The sequence below is a fragment of the Chiloscyllium punctatum genome, chromosome 7, assembly GCF_047496795.1.
Source record: "Chiloscyllium punctatum isolate Juve2018m chromosome 7, sChiPun1.3, whole genome shotgun sequence".
In the NCBI taxonomy this organism is placed as follows: Eukaryota; Metazoa; Chordata; class Chondrichthyes; order Orectolobiformes; family Hemiscylliidae; genus Chiloscyllium; species Chiloscyllium punctatum.
The window spans coordinates 96,852,693-96,875,670 of record NC_092745.1 but is presented as its reverse complement, the minus strand read 5'-3'; the positions used below and the strand labels follow the sequence as shown (position 1 = coordinate 96,875,670).

At 44.2% G+C, this 22,978-nt stretch overlaps 2 protein-coding genes across 9 annotated transcripts in view; one reads left to right on the top strand and one right to left on the bottom strand.

Annotated features, from left to right (window-relative positions):
- The window catches only part of dmap1 (DNA methyltransferase 1 associated protein 1), a 78,840-nt gene extending 73,533 nt beyond the window's left edge, over positions 1–5,307 (bottom strand). The window contains exon 1 of one of the 2 annotated variants that reach the window (XM_072574404.1): positions 5,216–5,307. The gene's annotated coding sequence lies outside the window, so the exon portion shown is untranslated. Of the gene's footprint in view, positions 1–5,202 lie in introns of both variants that reach the window. The other variant, XM_072574403.1, reaches the window with a different exon arrangement.
- A 22-nt stretch (positions 5,308–5,329) lies between these two features.
- Positions 5,330–22,978, top strand: part of zte38 (zebrafish testis-expressed 38) — a 44,266-nt gene continuing 26,617 nt past the window's right edge. For 2 of the 7 annotated variants that reach the window (XM_072574402.1, XM_072574395.1), the window contains exons 1-3: positions 5,587–5,664; positions 16,071–16,165; positions 19,710–19,854. In XM_072574402.1, coding sequence (XP_072430503.1) covers positions 16,118–16,165; positions 19,710–19,854 — 193 coding nt within the window. In that variant the 5' untranslated portion in view covers positions 5,587–5,664; positions 16,071–16,117. The other 5 variants (XM_072574396.1, XM_072574401.1, XM_072574400.1 and 2 more) reach the window with 5 other exon arrangements.

The following is a 22,978-nucleotide window of genomic DNA, read 5'->3' as shown; positions in this document are numbered from 1 at the left end:
TGGGGCTATTTTCCATGGAGTCAAAGGCTGAGGGGGTGTCCTTATAGAGATTTATAAAATCATGAGGGGCATGGTTAAGGTGAATAGTCAAGGTCTTTCTCCCCATGGTATGGGAGCCAAAAATCAAGGGTATAGGTTTAAGCTGAGAGGGGAAAGATTTAAAAGGGACTTAACGGGCAACATTTTCAAGCAGAAGGTGATGTGTTTATGAAATGAGTTGCCAGAGGAAGTGGTGGTGGGTAGAATTCTCTAGTTCTGCTCTCCCCGACTCCAGGGAAAAGACTTTGCCTATTTACCCTATCCATGCCCCTCATAATTTTGTAAACCTCTATAAGGTCATCCCTCAGCCTCCGACGCTCCAGGGAAAACAGCGCCAGCCTGTTCAGCCTCTCCCTGTAGCTCAGATCCTCCAATCCTGGCAACATCCTTGTAAATATTTTCTGAACCCTTTCAAGTTTCACAACATCTTTCTGATAGGAAGGAGACCAGAATTGCACGCAATATTCCAACAGTGGCCTAATCAATGTCCTGTACAGCTGCAACATGACCTCCCAACTCCTGTACCCAATACTCTGACCAATAAAGGAAAGCATACCAAACGCCTTCTTCACTATCCTATTTACCTGTGACTCCACCACATCCTCTGGCAGCTCATTCCATACACATACCACCCTCTTCTTGAAAACGTTGCCCCTTTGGTCTCTTTTATATCTTTCCCCTCTCACCCTAAACCTATGCCCTCTAGCTCTGGACTCCCAAATCCCAGGGAAAAGACTTTGCCTATTTATCTTACCCATACCCCTCATAATTTTGTAAACCTCTATAAGGTCAGCCCTCAGCCTCAGCTCCAGGGAAAACAGCCCCAGGCTGTTCAGCCTCTCCCTGTAGCTCAGATCCTCCAACCCTGGCAACATCCTTGTAAATCTTTTCTCAGCCCTTTCAAGTTTCACAACATGTTTCCAATAGGAAGGAGACCAGAATTGCAACAATATTCCAACAGTGGCCTGACCAATGTCCTGTACAGCCGCAACGTGACCTCCCAACTCCTATCTCAACGCTCTGACAAATAAAGAAAAGCATACCAAACGCCTTCTTCACTATCCTATCTACCTGCGACTCCACTTTCAAGGAGCTATGAACCTGCACTCCAAGGTCACTTTGTTCAGCAACACTCTCTAGGATCTTACCATTAAGTGTATATGTCCTGCTAAGATTTGCTTTACTCCTTAGGTCCTTTTTAAATCTTTCCCTTTGCACCTTAAACCTAGTTAAAAATCACAACACCAGATTATAGTCCAACAGGTTTATCTGGATGCACTAGCTTTCAGAGCGCTGCTCCTTCATCAGGTGGTTGGAGCAGCACTCCAAAAGCCAGTGCTTCTAAGTAAACCTGTTGGACTTATAACCTGGTGTTAAGTGATTTTTAACTTTGTACATCCCCAGTCCGACACTCCAAATCACTTTAAAACTATGCCCTCAAGTTTTGGACTCCGTCACCCTAGGGAAAAGACCTTGTCTATTAACCCTATCCATGTCCCTTATGATTTTATAAACCTCAATAAGGTCACCCCTCAGCCTCCGACGCTCCAGGGAAAATAGCCCCAGTCTATTCAGCCTCTCCCTATAGCTCAAACTCTACAACACCGACAACATCCCTGTAAATCTTTTCAGAACGCTTTCAAGCTTCACAACATCAAAGGAGACCAGAATTGCACGCAGCATTCCAAAAGTAGTTTAACCAATGTCCTGTACAGCCTCAATGTGACCTCCCAACTCCTACACAATGCACTGACCAATAAAGGAAAACATACCAAGCACCTTCTTCACTATCACATCTACCTGCGACTCCACTTTCTAGGAACTATGAACCTGCATGCCAAGGTCTCTTTGTTCAGCAACACGCCCCAGGACCTTACCATTAATTGTACAAGTCTAGCCCTGATGTGCTGTTTCAAAATGCAGCACCTCACATATAACTAAATTAAACTCCATTTGCCACCACTCGGTCTATTGGGCCATCAGATCAAGATCCCACTGAACTCTGAGGTAACCTTCTTTGCTATCCACGACATCTCCAATTTTGGTGTCAACTACAAACTTACTAACCATACCTCCTATGTTCACATCCAAACCGTTTATACAAAATGACAAAAAGCAGTGGACCCAGCACCATTCCTTGTGGCACACTACTGGTCACAGGCCTCAAGTCTGAAAAGTAACCCTCCACCAAATGCCCTCCATCTTCTTTTTTCAAGCCGGTTCTGTATCCAAATGTCTAGTTCTTCCTGTATTACATGTGATCTAATTTTGCTAGCCAGTCTACCATAAGGAACTTTGTCAAACACCTTACTGAAGTCCGTATAGATCACAGCCACCAGTCTACGCTCAATCGTCTTCAGTGAATTGTTTTGAAGTAATCAAGTTTGAGAGACACCATTTCCCACGCACAAAGCCATGTTGACTACCCCAATCAGACCTTGCCTATCCAACTACATATAAATCCTGTCCCTCAAGATTCCCTCCAACAACTTGCCCATTACTTATGTCAGGCTCACTGGTCTGAAGCTCTATGGCTTTTCTTTACAATTTTTCTTAAACAGTGGAACCACGTTAGCCAACCTCCAGTCTTCTGATACCTCACCTGTGGCTATCAATAATACAAATATCTCAGCAAAGAGCCCAGCAATGACTTCCATGGCTTCCTATGGAGTTCTAGCATACACCTGATCAAATTCCAGGAATCTATCCACCTTTATACTTTTTAAGATGTCCGTATTACAGAGAAGGAGATGCTGGACATTAAGATGTTGCTATTTATTTCCCCATGTTCTCTCTGTTCCATATCCTTCCCCACAACAAACACTGATGCAAAATACTCATTGGGTGTCTCCCCTATCTCCTGCAGTTCCATATATAAGCAACCTTGCTGATTTTTAAGGGGCATCTCTATCTTAAATACAGATACAATACTGGCATCTATCACAATGTGGAGAATTGCTCCATCATATTCTGCATACAGGGCAAGTCAAATCCAACATGCTGAGATTGGTCTGCTCTTGATCAACAGCAAATTATGGGAGTAAATGTGCTGAACTTCAGAGATGAAGTGAGATGACAATACTGCCCTTAACAACAACAGTCGTATTCAAGCAAGTATGGTATGAAGTGGCCTTAGCAAAACTGGAATCACTGGGAATCTGGAGAAAATTCTCCACTGGTTGAAGTCATTTCCAGTACAAAGGAAGACAGAGTGAATTCAAAGTGCATGCTGCATGAAATTTTATCATGTATTGCCTGTCTACATCTATATCCTGTCATAAAAACAAAAACTATGATAAATATAAAAATGCTAAAGGGTATCAGAAAAGTTTAGAAATTACAATTATGCAAAAAGCCAAGGGCAATAGAAAGGCTTCTTTATGCCTATCCCTATTTGCTTTAAGGTGATGCAGACCTTTTCCTTCAACTACTGCAATCCTCATCATAATCATTTTCCTACAATGCATTAGATACAATTTTAAAATATTATAAATCCATTTGCAGTAAGAGCATTAAATGAAAAAGTGATGAAGGAGGCAATTTTGTAGAGGTTAGTACAAAACCTTGCCTCAGTTTTCACATTTTAACTGCATTTTAATTGAAAACCATTAATAGAGATTATTGTATAGCAACATTATTGTACTTTCTATTTTAAAACCAGATTTGTGTAAAGCTTAGTTAATTAGAAGTCTTTCATGTGGAACTAAGCTTTCAAAGCACCACTCACTGTTTAATCACTAATGTCCTCAAAAGTAGTCAAGGTTTTTTTTGCCAGCAAGAATCTCTTTCCTCCAAATCAACGGTGCTTGGCTTTTTATTACATTAATGCTATGAAACTCTGGATGTAAGTTTGCTCGCTGACTTGGAAGGTTCATTTTCAGAAGTTTCATCACCATACTAGTAACATCATCACTGAGCCTCAGGTGAAGCACTGGCTTTAATGAGCCACTTTCTATTTATGTGTTTAGGTTTCCTTGGGTTGGTGACATCATTGCCTGTTCTTTTTCTCAGGAGGGTGATAGATGGGGTTCAAGTTAATGAATTTACTAATAGAGTTCTGGTTGGAATGCCATTCCTCTAGGAATTCTTGTGCGTGTCTCTGTTTGGCTTGACACACACAAGAATTCCTAGAGGTTTGGCATTCCAACCAGAACTATTAGCAAACACATTAACTTGGACCCCATCTATCACTCTCTGAAAAAAGGAACAGGAAATGACATCACCAACCAAGGAAACCTAAACTCAAATATAAAGCAGCTCATAATACCCATGCTTCACCAGAGGCTCACTGATGATATTACTTAGTATGGTGACAAAACATCTGAAAACAAACCTTCCAGCTCAGTGAGCAAACTTACATCTAAAAGCTCAACTTGAGCCTACAAATGTTCTCAAAATTTGCTAAATGCTATGAAATGCACAGAATACAGTTTTTTTTGTAACATTTCTACCCATATTATCAGCACTGCTCAAAATTCCTAAAAGGCAGCCCAATTCCCACTTTGTAAAAAAAAATCTTGTTTCTATTGAGAAAGTCTAGACGATCTTAAAACATGTAGTATTTTTTGAAGTGGTAATATATTAACTGGGACTCATTTTAAAGTTATAAACTCCTCACTTAACAAGAAACAGAAACATAACCCAATAAGTCACTGAATAAGTAAAAAGATTGTCACATAAAATCATGAATTCTGGCAGCATAATTTGAATAAGGAAAAATCATACTGCAATAAGACCAAGTTTCAAAACGCAATCAGGTATGCGAAAACAGCAACTACTGCAGTACGAACTCATAAATACTGCAATGATATGCTTTTGTTTAGCCCAAGTCACCAAGATCCTTCAAATGTCTACATCACCTAAAATGCTATCTACTAAACATGCTGGTATTTTAATTACGTCCATGTAAATTGGCTACTATTTACAATATGCTTGGACTTCGTGAATTTTAAGCGTGGACTTAGTTCAGAACTACAATATGTTTCCACCTGCTGGACGTTTCCTTCCAACGGCAGGACAGGCAGCAATAACATGGCTTTTGCATTGGGCCCCCATTTACAGCTAGGCCCAAGTATTTGATTCTGATTCTTCAAAGATAACAATCAAGATAAATAAATAACTACGACAACCACGTAGACTTATCACAAACGATAAACCAAATACCTTTACTGTTCACCTCAAAGACAAGCTTTACTTTCCGTTTTAAATGCGCTTCTCACGCTTCCTGCCCAACACCGGTCAGATCCAACTGCATTATGGGAAACCCGCATGCCCACAGAGCGCAGGCGCGAACCGCGCAACATCCTGGGAAACGTAGTCCTGAGAGTTGCTCCGAAATTGTTGGAAATAGTTAACTGGCTTCAGGCTAAGGTAGGATCGCGCGTTACTTTTTAATATATGGAATATTAATTTTGGCATTGTTCGCAAATTATGACATTAAAACTTTTGAAGCAATGACTGAATATCGGCGAAGTTTTTCACACGCTCACCGGGGCGATTGGAGGGGAGGGGAGGGGCGGGAACAGCAGCGCGCAAAACGCGCGAGGGGCGTCGGTTCGAGTGCAGGAGGAGCGGCACGTGACAGAGCGCGAGGGAGTCGGTGACAGCTCGAGGAGACGGCAATAGGTAATAGACTGAGGACAGGTGACGGAGAGCGAGACAACAGGTAATAGACTGAGGACAGGTGACGGAGAGCGAGACAACAGGTAATAGACTGAGGACAGGTGACGGAGAGCGAGACAACAGGTAATAGACTGAGGACAGGTGACGGAGAGCGAGACAACAGGTAATAGACTGAGGACAGGTGACGGAGAGCGAGACAACAGGTAATAGACTGAGGACAGGTGACGGAGAGCGAGACAACAGGTAATAGACTGAGGACAGGTGACGGAGAGCGAGACAACAGGTAATAGACTGAGGACAGGTGACGGAGAGCGAGACAACAGGTAATAGACTGAGGACAGTTGACGGAGAGCGAGACAACAGGTATTAGACTGAGGACAGGTGACGGAGAGCGAGACAACAGGTATTAGACTGAGGACAGGTGACGGAGAGCGAGACAACAGGTATTAGACTGAGGACAGGTGACGGAGAGCGAGACAACAGGTATTAGACTGAGGACAGGTGACGGAGAGCGAGACAACAGGTATTAGACTGAGGACAGGTGACGGAGAGCGAGACAACAGGTAATAGACTGAGGACAGGTGACGGAGAGCGAGACAACAGGTAATAGACTGAGGACAGGTGACGGAGAGCGAGACAACAGGTAATAGACTGAGGACAGGTGACGGAGAGCGAGACAACAGGTAATAGACTGAGGACAGGTGACGGAGAGCGAGACAACAGGTATTAGACTGAGGACAGGTGACGGAGAGCGAGACAACAGGTATTAGACTGAGGACAGGTGACGGAGAGCGAGACAACAGGTATTAGACTGAGGACAGGTGACGGAGAGCGAGACAACAGGTAATAGACTGAGGACAGGTGACGGAGAGCGAGACAACAGGTAATAGACTGAGGACAGGTGACGGAGAGCGAGACAACAGGTAATAGACTGAGGACAGGTGACGGAGAGCGAGACAACAGGTATTAGACTGAGGACAGGTGACGGAGAGCGAGACAACAGGTAACAGACTGAGGACAGGTGATGGAGAGCGAGACAACAGGTATTAGACCGAGGACAGGTGATGGAGAGCAAGACAACAGGTAATAGACCGAGGACAGGTGACGGAGAGCGAGACAACAGGTAATAGACCGAGGACAGGTGATGGAAGGAGAGAGCGCAGGGAATCGCCGGGGGACTGGAGATCAGTTGAGGTTGTGGTGCTGGAAAAGCACAGCAGGTCAGGCTGCATCCGAAGAGCAGAAGAATTGACCTTTCAATCATTAGCCCTTCATCGGTAACGAGGCTTGTGGGCCAAGGGGGTAGAGAGACAACTTGGAGGGGTGGTGGGGCTGGAGGCTAAGGTAGCGAAGAGTGCGATAGGTGGGGGTAATGGGTAATGGTGATAGTTCGGAAAGGCGGATGGTGCTGAAAGGTGGGAAGGAAGATGGGACGTAGGTCGGATCATGAGGGCAGTGCCGAGTTAGAAGGTTGCATCTGGGCTAAGGTGGAGGGAGGGGAAATAGGGAAAGTGGTGAAGACCACATTAATCCATGTGATTGAGGGGGTGCCTTCTTCCTCCAGGCATCGGGTGGTTAGGGTTTGGCGATGGAGGAGGTCCAGCACCTGTATGTCCTTGACAGAGTGGGAGGGAAAGTTAGTGTTCGGCCGGGGCAGTGGGGTTGGTTCGTGCGGGTGTCCCGGAGATGTTCTCTGAAGCGCTCTGCAAGTAGGCGTCCTTTCTAACCAGTGTAGAGGAGACCACATCAGGAGCAATAGTACAACAAATGACAGGTAGAAGTGCAGGTAAATCTACGATGGCTGTGGAAGGCTTCTCTGGGGCCTTGGATGGAGGTGTTGTGGGGAGATGTGGGCGCAGGTTTTGCAATTCTTGCAGTAGTAGGGGTAGGTGTGTGGAGGGGAGGGTGGTTGTTGGGGGGTGTGGATCTGGCATGAATTGCAGACGGAATGGTCTTTAGGGAATGCAGTTAGGGGTGGGGAGGAAAATATATCTCTGGTGCTGGGGTCCGATTGTCGGTGACAGAAATGGCAGAGGATGATATGATATATCTGGAGGTGTGTGGGGTGGAAGGTGAGGACTGGAGGTTTCTGTCCTTGTTGCAGTTGGAGGAGTGGGATTTGAAGGTGGAGCTGCGGGAAGTGGATAGGATGCATTGGAGGACAAAATCGACCACGTGGGAGGGGAAATTACAGTCTTTGAAGAAGGAGGCTATCTGGTGTGTTCTGTGGTGGAACTGCTCCTCCTGGGAGCAGATGTGGTGGAAGAATTAAGAATAAGGGAAAATGTTTTTATAGGAGGCAGGGTGAGAGGAGGTGTAGTCCAGGGTAGCTGTGGGAGTCAGTGAGTTTGTAAAAGATATCCGTGTTGAGTCGGTCACCATTGCTGGAGTACTCCTGGAAGGGGCCTTCCAACCGCAACAAGGACAGAACCCCCCCCCCACCCCGGTCCTCACCTTCCACCCCATCAGCCTCTGATACATCATATCGTCCTCCGGCATTTTCGCCACCTACAAATGGACCCCACCACCAGAAATATATTTTCCTCCCCACCCATATCTGCATTCCATAAAAGACAATTCCCTCCGTGACTCTCATCAGGTCGACACCACCTTCCCCTGCCACTGCAAGAATTGCAAAACCTGCGCCAACCCCCCTGCCCCGCCCAACCTCTATCCAAGGTTCCAAAGGAGCCTTCCACATCCATCATAGATTAACCCGCTCTTCCACACGTCATTTATTGTATCTGTCGCTCCTGATGCGGTCTCCTCTACAATGGGGAGACAGGATGCCTGCTTGCAGAATGCTTCAGACAATATCTCCAGGACACACACACACGAAGCAACCCTACCACCCCATGGCCAAAAACTTTAACTCCTCCTTCCACATCCCCAGTCTGCCAAAGTCATGCAGGTGCTGGACCTCCTCATTGCCAAACCAAACCACCTCATCTTCTGCCTTGGGACCATCCAACCACACAGGATTAATGTGGACTTCACCAGTTTCCTCATTTCCCCTCCTCCACCTTATCCCAGATTGAACCTTCTAACTCGGTACCGCAGTCATGACCTGTCCTATCTGTCCATCTTCCTTTCCACGTATCTGCTCCACCTTCCTATCCAACCTATCACCATTAACCCCATCTTCATCTACCTATCGCACTCTCAGCTACCCCCCAGCCCCATCCCCCCCCCTCCCATTTATCTCTCAACCCTCTTGTCTCTCAAGCCTCATTCCTGATGAAGGGCTTATGCACGAAACATTGATTCTCCTGCTCTTCAGATGCTGCCTGATCATCTGTGTTTTTCCAGCACCACGCTCGCAACAGTTAAGAGAGCAAGAAGACAGGTGACAGAAAACAGATAATTGACTGAGGACAGGTAACACAGAGAGAGAGAAAGAGACAACAGGTAATAGACGGAGGACAGGTAACTATGGTAACAGGTAACAAACGGGAGTAACTATGACGTTTTGATGTATTTTTGGCACATAAATTTGTCTCATGCCTCCTCATTGGCCCTGCTGGTAAGCTCAGTAGCCTTGGCTGCTGAGTGACGTAACAACTGGGAAAAAGTACAAGGCTGCCGTGGTCTATGCAGACTGGATACCTCGGTATCATTCTCAAAAAAGAAAGGGTTTTCCATTGTCAGTGGAGCAGTTGGGCTGGGAAGCATCCTGGATAAACAACCTCCCGCACCTCGTTCATAACTGCGAGCTGTTAAGTTGTAAATGTGCCTGGACTACAAAGCTGGCAACAAGATCAGTCTCTAGTCAAACCGAGACAGCCATCTTGGGATGATACCTCTTGCCCTACTGGGAGCTGAGCTCGGCTTGGCTATACCGCCACACCACTACCAAATGAGCCGACTCGTTTCATAGTGGATGACATGGATAATGTTCTGGAAGGACCCGTGTGGGTGGCCCACCCACCGGATGGGATAAGCATCACTCCCAAACCTCCTTCAACAATTATCAAATTTCGAAACTGGGCACAGCATTTGGCTAACGAGACCAAAACCAATGGTATGACAACCGAGACAACTGCCTTCGTGAAAGGAGTTGCTATCGAATCAGTGTATGACAGAACATCTGGCCGGGAGGTAATAATCCATTACCCAATCAATGGATTGTTTTGCATGGACTGCTCAACCTCACAGTGAGCTGTTCAAGATCCACATAACTAAGGGGCACCAAATTAAGAACATCCAGACAAAATGTTCATGGTGCGATAAAGCAGGAGAGTATCACACAATCTCCTGCCATTGCCCTAAGTGCAAAGGTAAGAAACCCCCTCCGACGGGAGACTTTGCATGCAGTGTGTGTGACAATAGGGTTACAACCCAGGATGGACTTGGTCAACACGAGAGTCATCAATATCCTATTCTACAAAATGAAAACTGCCTCAGAACAGTACTCAAGGTCAAAGGCAAACCAGGGAGAAGTGATCGCATGTGGTCACAGGAGGAGGTTGCACTCCTGAGGGAATTAGAAGAGAGATTTGTAGAATGCAAATTAATTAATAAAGCGATCGCCAGTATCCTGAAAATGAAAACACCCAAGCAAATCGCTGACAAACACAGAAATCTTGCGAACACTCCGACAGAGGTCCAAATCCCAAATGATGCGAGCATAGCTAATGACTTGAGCTGAAAATGTGTTGCTGGAAAAGCGCAGCAGGTCAGGCAGCATCCAAAGAGCAGGAGAATCAACGTTTCGGGCATGAGCCCTTCTTCAGGAATGAGAAAGATGTGCCAAGCAGGCTAAGATAAAAGGTAGGGAGGAGGGACTTAGGGAAGGGGCGTTGGAAATGCGATCGGTGGAAGGAGGTAAAGGTGAGGGTGATAGGCCAGAGTGGGGGTGGAGAGGTCAGGAAGAAGATTGCAGGTTAGGAAAGTGGTGCTGAGTTCGAGGGGTGGGACTGAGACAAGGTGGGGGGAGGGGAAATGAGGAAACTGGAGAAATGAGTTTATCCCTTGTGGTTGGAGGGTTCCTAGGCAGAAGATGAGGCGCTCTTCCTCCAGTCGTCGTGTTGCTATGGTCTGGCGATGGAGGAGTCCAAGGACCTGCATGTCCTTAGAGGAGTGGGAGGGGGAGTTGAAGTGTTGAGCCACGGGGTGGTTGGGTTGGTTGGTCCGGGTGTCCCAGAGGTGTTCTCTGAAACGTTCCGCAAGTAGGCGGCCTGTCTCCCCAATATAGAGGAGGCCACATCGGGTGCAGCGGATGCATTAAATGATGTGTGTGGAGGTGCAGGTGAATTTGTGGCGGATATGGGGGCGGATATCCCACCACAAGGGATATATTTCCCTCCCCTCCCCATCAGCGTTCCGAAAAGACCACTCCCTCCATGACTCCCTCGTCAGGTCCACACCCCCCACCAACCCAACCTCCACTCCCGGCACCTTCCCCTGCAACCGCAAGAAATGCAAAACTTGCGCCCACACCTCCCCCCTTACTTCCCTCCAAGGCCCCAAAGGATCCTTCCATATCCGCCACAAATTCAGCTGCACCTCCACACACATCATTTACTGCAGCCGCTGCACCCGATGTGGCCTCATCTATATTGGGGAGACAGGCCGCCTATTTGCGGAACGTTTCAGAGAACACCTCTGGGACACCCGGACCAACCAATCCAACCACCCCGTGGCTCAACACTTTAACTCCCCCTCCCACTCCTCCAAGGACATGCAGGTCCTTGGACTCCTCTTCCGCCTAGGAACCCTCCAACCACAAGGGATGAACTCAGATTTCTCCAGTTTCCTCATTTCCCCTCCCCCCATCTTGTCTCAGTCCAAACCCTCGAACTCAGCACCACCTTCCTAACCTGCAATCTTCTTCCTGATCTCTACGCCCCCACCCCCACTCCGGCCTATTACCTCCTTCCACCTATCACATTTTCAACACCCCTCCTCCAAGTCCCTCCTCCATACCTTTTATCTTAGCCTGCTTGGCACACCTTCCTCATTCCTGAAGAAGGCTCATGCCCGAAACGTCGATTCTCCTGCTCTTTGGATGCTGCCTGACCTGCTGCAGTCCTCACTTTCTCCTCATAGCTAATGACTTGCACAAATTGGAGGCAGAGAGTGTCCGAGACAAGTCCGATGAATCAAACCCGTGTCAAAGCCAACCACAGAACACCGGCTTCAATCCCTAAGCATAGGGACATAGATGACTGGCTAAAACAAGCTGAGGAGCTCATGAGTGCAAGGAACAACCCGGACACTCTGGCCCTAGGGGTTGGACTGATGAAGAGTATTATCGACGTATTAATGAATGGTAGGGAGAGAGAATAAATGGAATAAGCCTCGAGAAGGCCAGAGTAAAAAAGACCAGCAATAATACCAGCACAAAGAAAAGATGGGCAACACATAGAACTCTGTTCAGAGCGACGCAGCAGCTCTACAAAACCAACCGGCGCCAACTAGCTAGAGAGATCATGGGGGTGCTGACCTCATCCGCTTGTCCTCTCGCACAAGAGGAACTAAAGGCATGTTTCAGAGAGAAAACTTCGGTACCAAATCATAAATCTAATATTAGTAAGTATGCCCCATATACAGGGAACGTAGATGGATTCTTGATGAAACCCATAGAGGTGGAAGCGGTCAAGGCAACCAACAAGGGGATAGACGAGCAAAGTACTGCTAGACTAGACAGCCTGAAACTGAGTGATGTAAGATCCATTCATGAGGAGGAGGAAATCCCTCGACCCCGACTCTTCTCCCTAAGGCTAAAATTGAGCATGATACTGGAATCACTAACAAAGTCTTGATTCCTATGTGCAAGGATGAAGACATCGACAACTGGCGGCCAATAACCATTGGTCCGATGCTGTTAAGCCTTTCACAAAAATAATGGCAAAACGCCTCAGTGAAACTGTTGAAATAAACAACAGACAAAAGAGGTTTCTAGCAGCCACACCCAGGTGCAATGAAAACATTATCATCCTCGAGAACATAATTAAGGGAGCGCAGCATAACCGTGAGGACCTCGCAGTTGTCTTTGTTGATCTGGCGAAAGCGTTTGACTCAGTTGGGCACAAGCTACTATTGAAAACGTTGCAAAGAGCAAATCTTCCAAAGGCCTTTGTAAGTCTGATCAAGGATCTCTACACTAGCAATACCACTGTGGTAGAATGGAACGGTACTTATACCACTCCAATAAACATTGAGATGGGTGATCCACTCTCTCCAATATTATTTAACATCACTCTGAATTCTTTGATATGCTCTCTGGAGAAGGCCGACTCGGGTCGCCATGCCCCTGGGTGGCAGAAGAGTCAACTGCTCGACTCTGGCCTTCGCAGATGACATAGCCCTTCTGAGTGACTGTCACACCGGTGTGGTGAGGAATCTGAAGCTGCTGCAGTCATATTGTGGCCACACAGGCCTCCATATTAACATTGCAAAGTCAAAGGGTTTCCACTTTACTTTTAAGAGGAAGGCCTTCCTGTATAATCACTTCACTAACTGGAGGTTGTGTAACAAATCTATAGCTTATATAACCCCAGTAGATACTGAGAAATACCTGGGTACTTGTATCAACCCGTGGGCAGGTGTGTTGGAAGGAGAATAGGAGGAGAGACCTGGGTGAAAAGAATACCGGCAGTATCTCTCCGACCGAGGCAATGCCTAGAAATCCTAAAAACTCATGTCATGCCCAGATTGTATTTTCATTTGATCCTGTCCAAAGCATCTCAAAGCACACTCAAAGTTGGACCAAATCATACGCAACGCCACGAAAGAATTCCTCCGCCTTCCACCTCATACCACTGCTGGAATCCTGTATGCCAGCAATGGGAATGTCAGTCTAAGCATGCCAAAACTGGAAGTGCAAATTCCATCCGCGATTGTCCACAAACGTGAGGCACTAGAGATGTCTAAGAATGTTATCATATGGGCCTCGTTCCAGTATAGAGGAGAATGCAACAGACACTGTCGCAGGACTGCGAGAACTCAAAGTCATCAAAGAAATTGAAGATTTCTACCTGGCAGCCAAAGCGGCAGCGAAGGGGAATTGGACCCAATGACTCACATCCAGACAATTATGCCAGCACTATAGGAGGCAGACGCCAGACGACAGAAACCACCCAACAGGTACGCAGGATGGAGAGAGAGGGAATTCGAAAAGTGGAGAAGGCTTGAATGTCAAGAGGCAGGCACTCAGTATTTCAGAGCTGACAAGATCTCAAACTCTTGGTTTGAGATGTCGACGGATGAGGTAACGTCTTGAAAAAGGCACTCATGAGTGTTTCAAAAAGAGAACGAGACAACAGGTAATGGACAGGTAACAGAATAAGACGGTATGTAATAGACAGACGGGTAACAGAGAGAGAGAGACACGACAGGTCATAGATGGAGGACAGATAACAGAATGAGACAACAGGTAATAGACAGAAGACAGGTAACAGTAAGAGGACAGGTCATAGACTGAGGGCACGGAATGAGTTCCACCGTTCTTAAGTTAGTGGTGGGTCACTGGTGACCAATTAAGAGGTAACCTCTGGTGAAATTGCAAGATGTCCCCCAACCAGCAATTGAGAGCCCAGGAACCACTTTTCATCTTATTTGGCCCTATATTTCACTCAAGGCAGCATTGCAGATGTTTTTTTCACAAAGATGCTCACACAAGCGCACTTAAAGTATATTTTCAATATTTTGAAGGTTCTGCATCAGAGATTTACATCCTAAAGTGATTATGGAGATTAAAAGGACTGCCGGTAACATTGATACATTCAAGTATCTATATGGACTTAAGTAAGGCTTTCGACAAGGTTTCCCATGGGAGACTGATTAGCAAGGTTAGATCTCATGGAATATAGGGAGAACTAGCCATTTGAATGCAGAACTGGCTCAAAGGTAGAAGACAGAGGGTGGTAGCGGAGGGTTGTTTTTCAGACTGGAGGCCTGTGACCAGTAGAGTGCCACAAGGATCGGTGCTGGGTCCACTACTTTTCGTCATTTACATAAATGATTTGGATGTGAGCATAAAAGGTGTAGTTAGTAAGTTTGCAGGTGACACCAAAATTGGAGGTGTCATCTGCAGTGAAGAAGGTTACCTCAGATTACAACAGGATCTTGATCAGATGGGCCAGTGGGCTGAGAAGTTGCAGATGGAGTTTACTTCAGATAAATGTGAGGTGCTGCATTTTGGGAAAGCAAATCTTAGCAGGACTTATACACTTAATGGTAAGGTCCTGGAAGAGTGTGGCTGAACAAAGATACCTTGGTGTACAGGTTCATAGCGCTTTGAAGGTAGAGTCACAGGTAGATAGGATAGTGAAGAGGGCATTTGGTAGGCTTTCCTTTATTGGTCAGAGTACTGAGTACAGGATTTGGGAGGTCATGTTGCGGCTGTACAGGACATTGGTTAGGCCACTGTTGGAATATTGCATGCAATTCTGGTCTCCTTCCTATCGTAAAGATGTTGTGAAACTTGAAAGGGTTCAGAAAAGATGTACAAGGATTTTGCCAGAGTTGGAGGATTTGAGCTATAGGGAGAGGCTGAACAGGCTGGGTCTGTTTTCCCTAGAGCGTCGGAGACTGAGGGGTGACCTTAGAAGTTTACAAAATTATGACTGGCGTGGATAGGATAAATAGACAGTCTTTTCCCTGGGCTGAGGGAGTCCAGAACTAGAGGGCATAGGTTTAGGGTGAGAGGGGAAAGATGTAAAAAGAGACCTAAGGGGCAACGTCTTCATGCTGAGGTTGGTACGTGTATGGAATGAGCTGCCAGAGGAAGTGTTGGAGGCTAGTACAATTGCTACATTTAAAAGGCATTTGGATGGGTGTATGAATAGGAAGAATATGGGTCAGGTGCTGGCAGGTGGGTTGAGATTGGGTTGGATTTCTGGTTGGCATAGATGAGTTGGAACAAAGGGTCTGTTTCCATGCTGTACATGTCTATGACTGTAAGTAGACCATGCTCAGAATGCATTGTCTATTTCTGGTTGCCATGGCATAATTCAAGCAGTGGAACCAAATACACATTCTCGAGAATTAATGCTGCCTGATGCATTAACATTTTAAACAAGAATAATTTGTGTATTTGAATACATGTGATATTCAGTACAGCTTAGATATAAGATTTAGTCCAAAAGGATAGAACAGTGGAAACCATCAGCAGTTAAGGACAAGTTACTTTCTTGGTTGAAAAGATTAAACTGAAGATGAAATGGGATTAGGACTGTTGTTGAGGTTAAACACCAACACAGACTGTTAAACCAAATGGTCTGTATCCATATTGTAATTTATACATAATTCAAAATACTTTGTACTATAAATACAACTTTAAAGTGTATAAATGATACAGCAGCTCTCACTGTGCTCATGTTGGATCAGTTTCTGTTCTAAGATTTTATGTTTCACATTTATTTTGAATTCTGTGTTTCAATCTATGCTATGTCTTTCTACTATAGGATTATACTTCATTGGAAACAACAGAAAACTCTTTTTTCCTGTTTCCATGGCAACAGCACAACAAATGCGGACCTCTGAGAAACAAATATCTGGGGTAATTTTGTATTCAGACTAAACATAAATATTACTGCATAGTTTATTACTAGATATTCTAGACATTCAAATTTAATTGTAAATTACATTGTGTATATCAAATATGGTTTATTTCAGTGCCATTTTAGTGGAAAGAAAACTGTTAATTTCTTATACTTAGGCATACATGTGTGCCTAATCCATCTGTCAATATAAATATATTGCTTTATCTTAAATATCTTATTTGTATGTACTTTTCTATCTGAAAATGTTTGGCATTTCGCCTTTTTTTTCCACTTTAAATCAAACTGAAGCATAAAAATGAATTAACTGAATTCTTTTTGATTGTCTGCTATCTCTGTCAATCATTGCTAAGCTCCGCTCTCCTAATTTCACATTCAGTTAAAGGAGTTCTGAAGAAGAGTCATATCCAACTCAAAACATGAATTCTGTTTCTATTTCAACATCCAGATTTGAGTATTTTCAGCCTTTTTTTCTTTAAGATTTTACAGTCCATTATTAAGGATGAGATCGTAGTGTACTTGGAAGTGCATGGTAAAATAGGGCAGAGTCAACATGGCTTTGTCAAGGGTATGTCATGCATGACAAATATGTTAAAATTCTTTTGAGGAGTTAATGAGCAGGTCAGACAAAGGGGAGCCAGTGGACATGATTTATTTGGACTTCCAGAACGCCTTTGACAAGGTGCAATACAAGAGGCTGCTTAATAAGATAACAGCCCAAAATATTAGGGGCAAAGTGCTGGCATGGATAGAGGATTGGGAGAAAGCAGAGAGTATGGATCAAGAAGTACTTTTCAGAGTGGCATTGGTAGCTAGAGGTCTGTGTTGGGACCAGAACTATTCATGTTATATGTTAACAATCTGGATGAAGGAACTAATAGCACGAACACAAAGTTTGCAGATGAGGCATAGGTGGTGTTGAGGAAGCAGGGAGGCTGAAGAAGTATTGGACAAGCTAGGAGAGTGGGCAAAGAAGTGGCAGATGGAATTCAATGTAGGAAAGTGTGAGGTTATGCACTTTGGTAAGAAGAACAGAAGCATACTTTTTTCTAAACAAGGAAATGCTTTGGAAATCTGAAACACAAAGGAGTCCTAATTCAAGGTTCTCTTAACATTAACATGCAAGTGCATTTGCCTTCCTAACTGCCAAATGAAATGTTAGCACTCATTTTGAGAGGGTTAGAATGTACTGTTGAGGCTGTGTAAGGATCTGATCAGATCACATTTGGAATATTGACTGTTTACAGCCCCAATTCTTAAGAAGGATGTACTGGCAATGGAGGGAGTCCAGAGGAGGTTTACAAGAATAATCCCAGGGATGAGGCGCTTGTCATTTGAGGAACAATCGAGGACTCTGGGTCTGTACTCAGTGGAGTTTAGAAGGCTGAGGGGGCATCGAACTGAAACTTACAGAATGCTGAGAGGCCAGGATAGAGTGGACATGGTGAAGATGTTTCCACTAGTAGGAAAGACTAGGGCAGTAACTCAGAGTGAAAGAATTAACTTTTGGAACTGAGATGAGAAGGAATTTTTACAACCAGAGAGTCATTAATCTGTGGAACTCATTGTCATGGCAGGCTATGGAAGCCAAGTCATTGAGCATATTTAAGGTACAGATAGGTTCTTGATTGGTTAGGGGATCAAAGGTTACTGGGAGAATGCAGAAGAATGGGGTTGAGAAATATATTAGCCATAATTGAAAGGTGGAGCTGACTCGGTGGGCTGAATGGCCCAATTCTGCTCATATGTCTTATGGTCTTGGTTAGAATGTTTCAGTTTTGCCATTGTGACTAACAAGTATGTGTTTCTTTGCTAAAACAAGTTCCTTTCCTGTGGTGGACTTCAGCCTTTCACGGCTGATGCTACTCCATTTTGAATTTCCTGCAAATGTGCTGTTGACCAGTCTCTTTGAAAAAGCTATCCCTGTGGAACTTATCCAAATTATGAGGAGACATGCTCTTCATAAAACTTGGCATAATTGTGCCTTGTGATACTGACACAACTGAATACTTGAGCTTGTACTATGTTACCACAACCCCATTTTCCTTGACTCTTAAAATAGCAAGTAAGTTGAGCAATTATTTGTAAGGTAAGCTGTATAATGTAGAATATGTGTTCAAATAAAGGTGGTGCTGACTTCTGTTAAGACCTAATTCTTAATTTCAAAACAGTCTTGGTCATTGAGGGGATCTTCAATGTTTGGCAAGGAACTTTGCATAGTATAATTTCAATAGACAATAGATGCAGGAGTAGGCCATTCTGCCCTTCGAGCCTGCACCACCATTCATTATGATCATGGCTGATCATCCTCAATCAGTATCCTGTTCCTGCCTTATCTCCATAATCCTTGATTCCACTATCCTTGAGAGCTCTATCCAACTCTTTCTTAAACGAATCCAGAGACTGGGCCTTTACTGCCTTCTGGGGCAGAGCATTCCACGACACCCACCACTCTCTGCGTGAAGAAGTTTCTCCTCATCTCTGTCCTAAATGGCCTACGCCTTATTTTTAAGCTGTGTCCTCTGGTTCGGGACTCACCCATCAGCGGAAACATGTTTCCTGCCTCCAGAGTGTGCAATCCTTTAATAATCTTATACGTCTCAATCAAATCCCCTCTCAGCCTTCTAACCTCAAGGGTACATAAGCCCAGTCACTCCAATCTTTCAACATAAGATAGTCCCGCCATTCCAGGAATTGACCTCGTGTTTTCTCCTGAGTTTTACACCACAGATTAAAAAGCATGCAATTTCTAATGTTTTTAAAAGGTATTGATATTATTATTATTATTATTATTATTATTATTATTATTATTATTATTATTATTATTATTGGTATAGATATGCAAAGAACAGAAATTCTACTGATAGCATTACACCATTACAAATGCTGTGGGGCAGAAATCCTGTTATGATTCCAAAAGGTTGAATACCTGTGCCAATAATAACACAATAGAACTGCCCAGCCAGCAGAACATTTGGAATCTTTGAATGTCATGCCAGAATAATTACAATCTCGGTCAACAAGAACTGGATCAATTGGTAGATATTTTTAATCAATCTGTTCAGACATGTTATGACAGACTTCTAGAACAGCTAAGTTTGAACCCAAGCTTTCTAGCTCAGAAGTAGGGACACTACCACTGTGCCACAAAAGCCCACAGGATCAATTTGTAAAAAGAAATGTTGTTGGCCCTGAATCAAGTGGCAACTCATTGCAGTTTACTGGTGCCCATCTGTGACCGAGAACAGCAACTATACCTGAGCCTTATGGTGATGTACCCAGCAGGATGTCTGGGGAAAACTGGGAATGCCCTCAAGCTTAAATCTAGTTTGTAATGGAGAAGCAGCATCCTCAAACCCCTTAAACTGGAATTATTATTGTTGTCTGACAAAGAAGGAGCTCAATAGAGACATATTTTACTTCAACTTCTGGTTCTTCCACTTTCTTTTTGTCTGGGAAAACAATTTCTGGCCTTTTGTAAATATTAAGCTGATAGCAAGGTGTATTTTTCCACTAATGTATGCTTTTTTTTTGTGCTTCTAGTGGAATGCAATATTTCCAAATGATGTAACAACACAACACCAATCCCTTGTTTTCATTAAGAGAATGATGGCTGTGGGAGTATCATGCATTACATATCTACGTGGGATTTTTCCTGAAGATGCTTATAGAACACGATACTTAGAAGGTACACACATTCCTGATTTATAATAATACTTTGTTAACCCTGAGACGTTACACGAAAGCAGTGATCCAATTATGTAGACTACAACACTTAAGTATGTAAGACATATTTGAAGGTGTTGATTCAAAGAACATGGAACCAAAATAGAAATGTACCAAATGTTACTTGGAGATATAACTTGCTAAATCAAAGTAAAGTAGAACTTCTCTAAAGTTACTTGCTGGATTAAAGACATTTCTTAAAGTTATAGTGAGTAGTAAAATAATATTCAACAGAGTTTGTTTACTCAACTGCTTGTTTGCTTATAGTGTTAACAAAGTTACCAAAGGATATATTTCAAGCCAATGAATCGGCATAAGTGTAAAATTCTATTAAATTGCTCAGATAATGTGTCCTATTTAATTTGTGATATTCATGTTACATTTTCCTGTAGAATATCTACATTACTTTATTGGCATCTCCATAATGTGGCTACTCTATCATTGCCCTGCTTCCAATGATCCCAAAAGAATTGATTCATTGAAGACAAAAGAAGGGTGGCATTTCTTTGTTCCTATTTTCCTCCCAATGCATATTCTACCTGAGACACCTTTTATGGTTATTCTTACGTGCATTTGCAGAACATAGAGTATTTTTTGTTGTCACATGTATTTTGCTATAAAATATAGTGAAAAATGTTGTACAAGGATGCCAGTCTCTGGTGTCATTTAACAACATCAAAAAAAAACCAAAACATAGAATATAAAAGCAGAAAATCAAAGAAATAAAGTTCAATATTGTGGTTCTGTTCGTCGAGCTGGGAATTTGTGTTGCAGAGGTTTCGTCCCCTGTCTAGGTGACATCCTCAGTGCTTGGGAGCCTCCTGTGAAGCGCTTCTGTGATCTTTCCTCCGGCATTTATAGTGGCTTGTCTCTGCCGCTTCCGGTTGTCAGTTCCAGCTGTCCGCTGCATTGGCCGGTATATTGGGTCCAGGTCGATGTGTTTGTTGATGGAATCTGTGGATGAATGCCATACCTCTAGGAATTCCCTGGCTGTTCTCTGTTTGGCTTGTCCTATAATAGTAGTGTTGTCCCAGTCGAATTCATGTTGCTTGTCATCTGCGTGTGTGGCTACTAAGGATAGCTGGTCGTGTTGTTTCGTGGCTAGTTGGTGTTCATGGATGCAGATCATTAGCGGTCTTCCTGTTTGTCCTATGTAGTGTTTTGTGCAGTCCTTGCATGGGATTTTGTACAATACATTGGTTTTGCTGGTGCTGGGTATCAGGTACTTCATTCTGGTGAGTTGTTGTCTGAGAGTGGCTGTTGGTTTGTGTGCTGTTATGAGTCCTAGTGGTCGCAGTAGTCTAACTGTCAGTTCAGAAATGCTCTTGATGTATGGTAGTGTGGCTAGTCCTTTGGGTTGCGGCATGTCCTCGTTCCGTTGTCTTTCTCTTAGGCATCTGTTGATGAAATTGCGCAGGTATCCGTTTTTGGCGAATACATTGTATAGGTGTTCTTCTTTTTGCAGATCTGGTGTACTTCAGTGTGTTGTGGCCCTTTTGAATAGTCACCAGAACGAAGGACCCGATACCCAACATGAGCAAAACCAATGTAGTGTACAGAATCCCATGCAAGGACTGCACAAAACACTACATAGGACAAACAGAAAGACCGCTAACGATCCGCATCCATGAACACCAGCTAGCCACGAAATGACACGACCAGCTATCCTTAGCCACACACGCAGATGACAAGCAACATGAATTCGACTGGGACAACACTACTATTATAGGGCAAGCCAAACAGAGAACAGCCAGGGAATTCCTACAGGCATGGCACTCATCCACAGATTCAATCAATAAGCACATTGACCTGGACCCAATATACCGACCACTGCAACGGACAGCTGGAACTGACAACCGGAAGCGGCAGATTCAAACCACTACAAATGCCGGAGGAAAGATCACAGAAGTGCTTCACAGGAGGCTCCCAAGCACTGAGGATGTCACCTAGACAGGGGACGAAACATCTGCAACACAAATTCCCAGCTCGGCGAACAGAACCACAACAACGAGCACCTGAGCTACAAATCTTCTCACAAACTTTGAAAAATAAAGTTCAACTTTACAGCACTTCGGGTTAAGTGCTGTCGTGAGCCTGGAGCAGCCTGCCATAAGTTCCCCCACCGCACCGCCACAACAAGGGACCCCAATCTTTAGCACCATCGTTGCCACCACCATGCATCGTTGCTGGACCTTGGCAATGCAACCACTGCAACTGGGTCTCGTTTTGGACCCAAACTCGCCTCTGCCACTGCCTCAGTGAATCAGTGCTGGATGCAGATGCTGCAGGGAACCAAACTCGCGTCTGCTGTAGCAGCCATGAATCGGCGCTGGGTGAACCTTGTCAATGCAGATGCCACTGGGAACCCAAGCTCGCTGCCAATGCCATTGCCACAAATGACCTCTTCACAAATGGTAAGGGTAAAGAAGAAAAAAAAAATGAGAAAAGAGAAATAGTGATGGAGGCTGGTACAATTACAATATTTAAAAGGCATTTGGGTGAGTACATGAATAAGAAGGGTTTCAAGGGATATCAACCAAATGCTGGCAAATGGGACTACATAACTTAGGATATCTTGTCAGCATGGATGAGTTGGACCAAAGGGTCTGTTTCTGTACTGTACAAATTTATGACCCTAAATGGAAGAAAAGAGGAGCCCTACTCTGCTGCCATCTCGGAGTGTAAAAATGTTAATTTCATTCCAGTGAACATCTGAAAGGTTTGCACTCGGTTTTCTATGACTAACATCACGGCAGATCAAGGACAAACCAATAAAGACTCAAGTTTTACAATGCTCATGTGAATCAAGTTCACTTTTCCGTCAAAACTATATTGACTCCTGGTCTCAGAATGCATCAAGTTCAAAATTCTCAGCCTTGTGTTATAAACTCTTGATGGCCTTGACCCTTCACATGTTTTCCCCCCAACTCTACAACATCTTTCAAAATTCTCTATTGTTCCAAATATGAATTATTGTACATTTTGAGCTCACTATTGTGCCTTCTGGTGTCATGGCCCTTTGTTCTCCATTACCTCTGTTTCTCCTCTGCCCGTTCCTCCTATGAAATTACTTTGACTAAATTTTT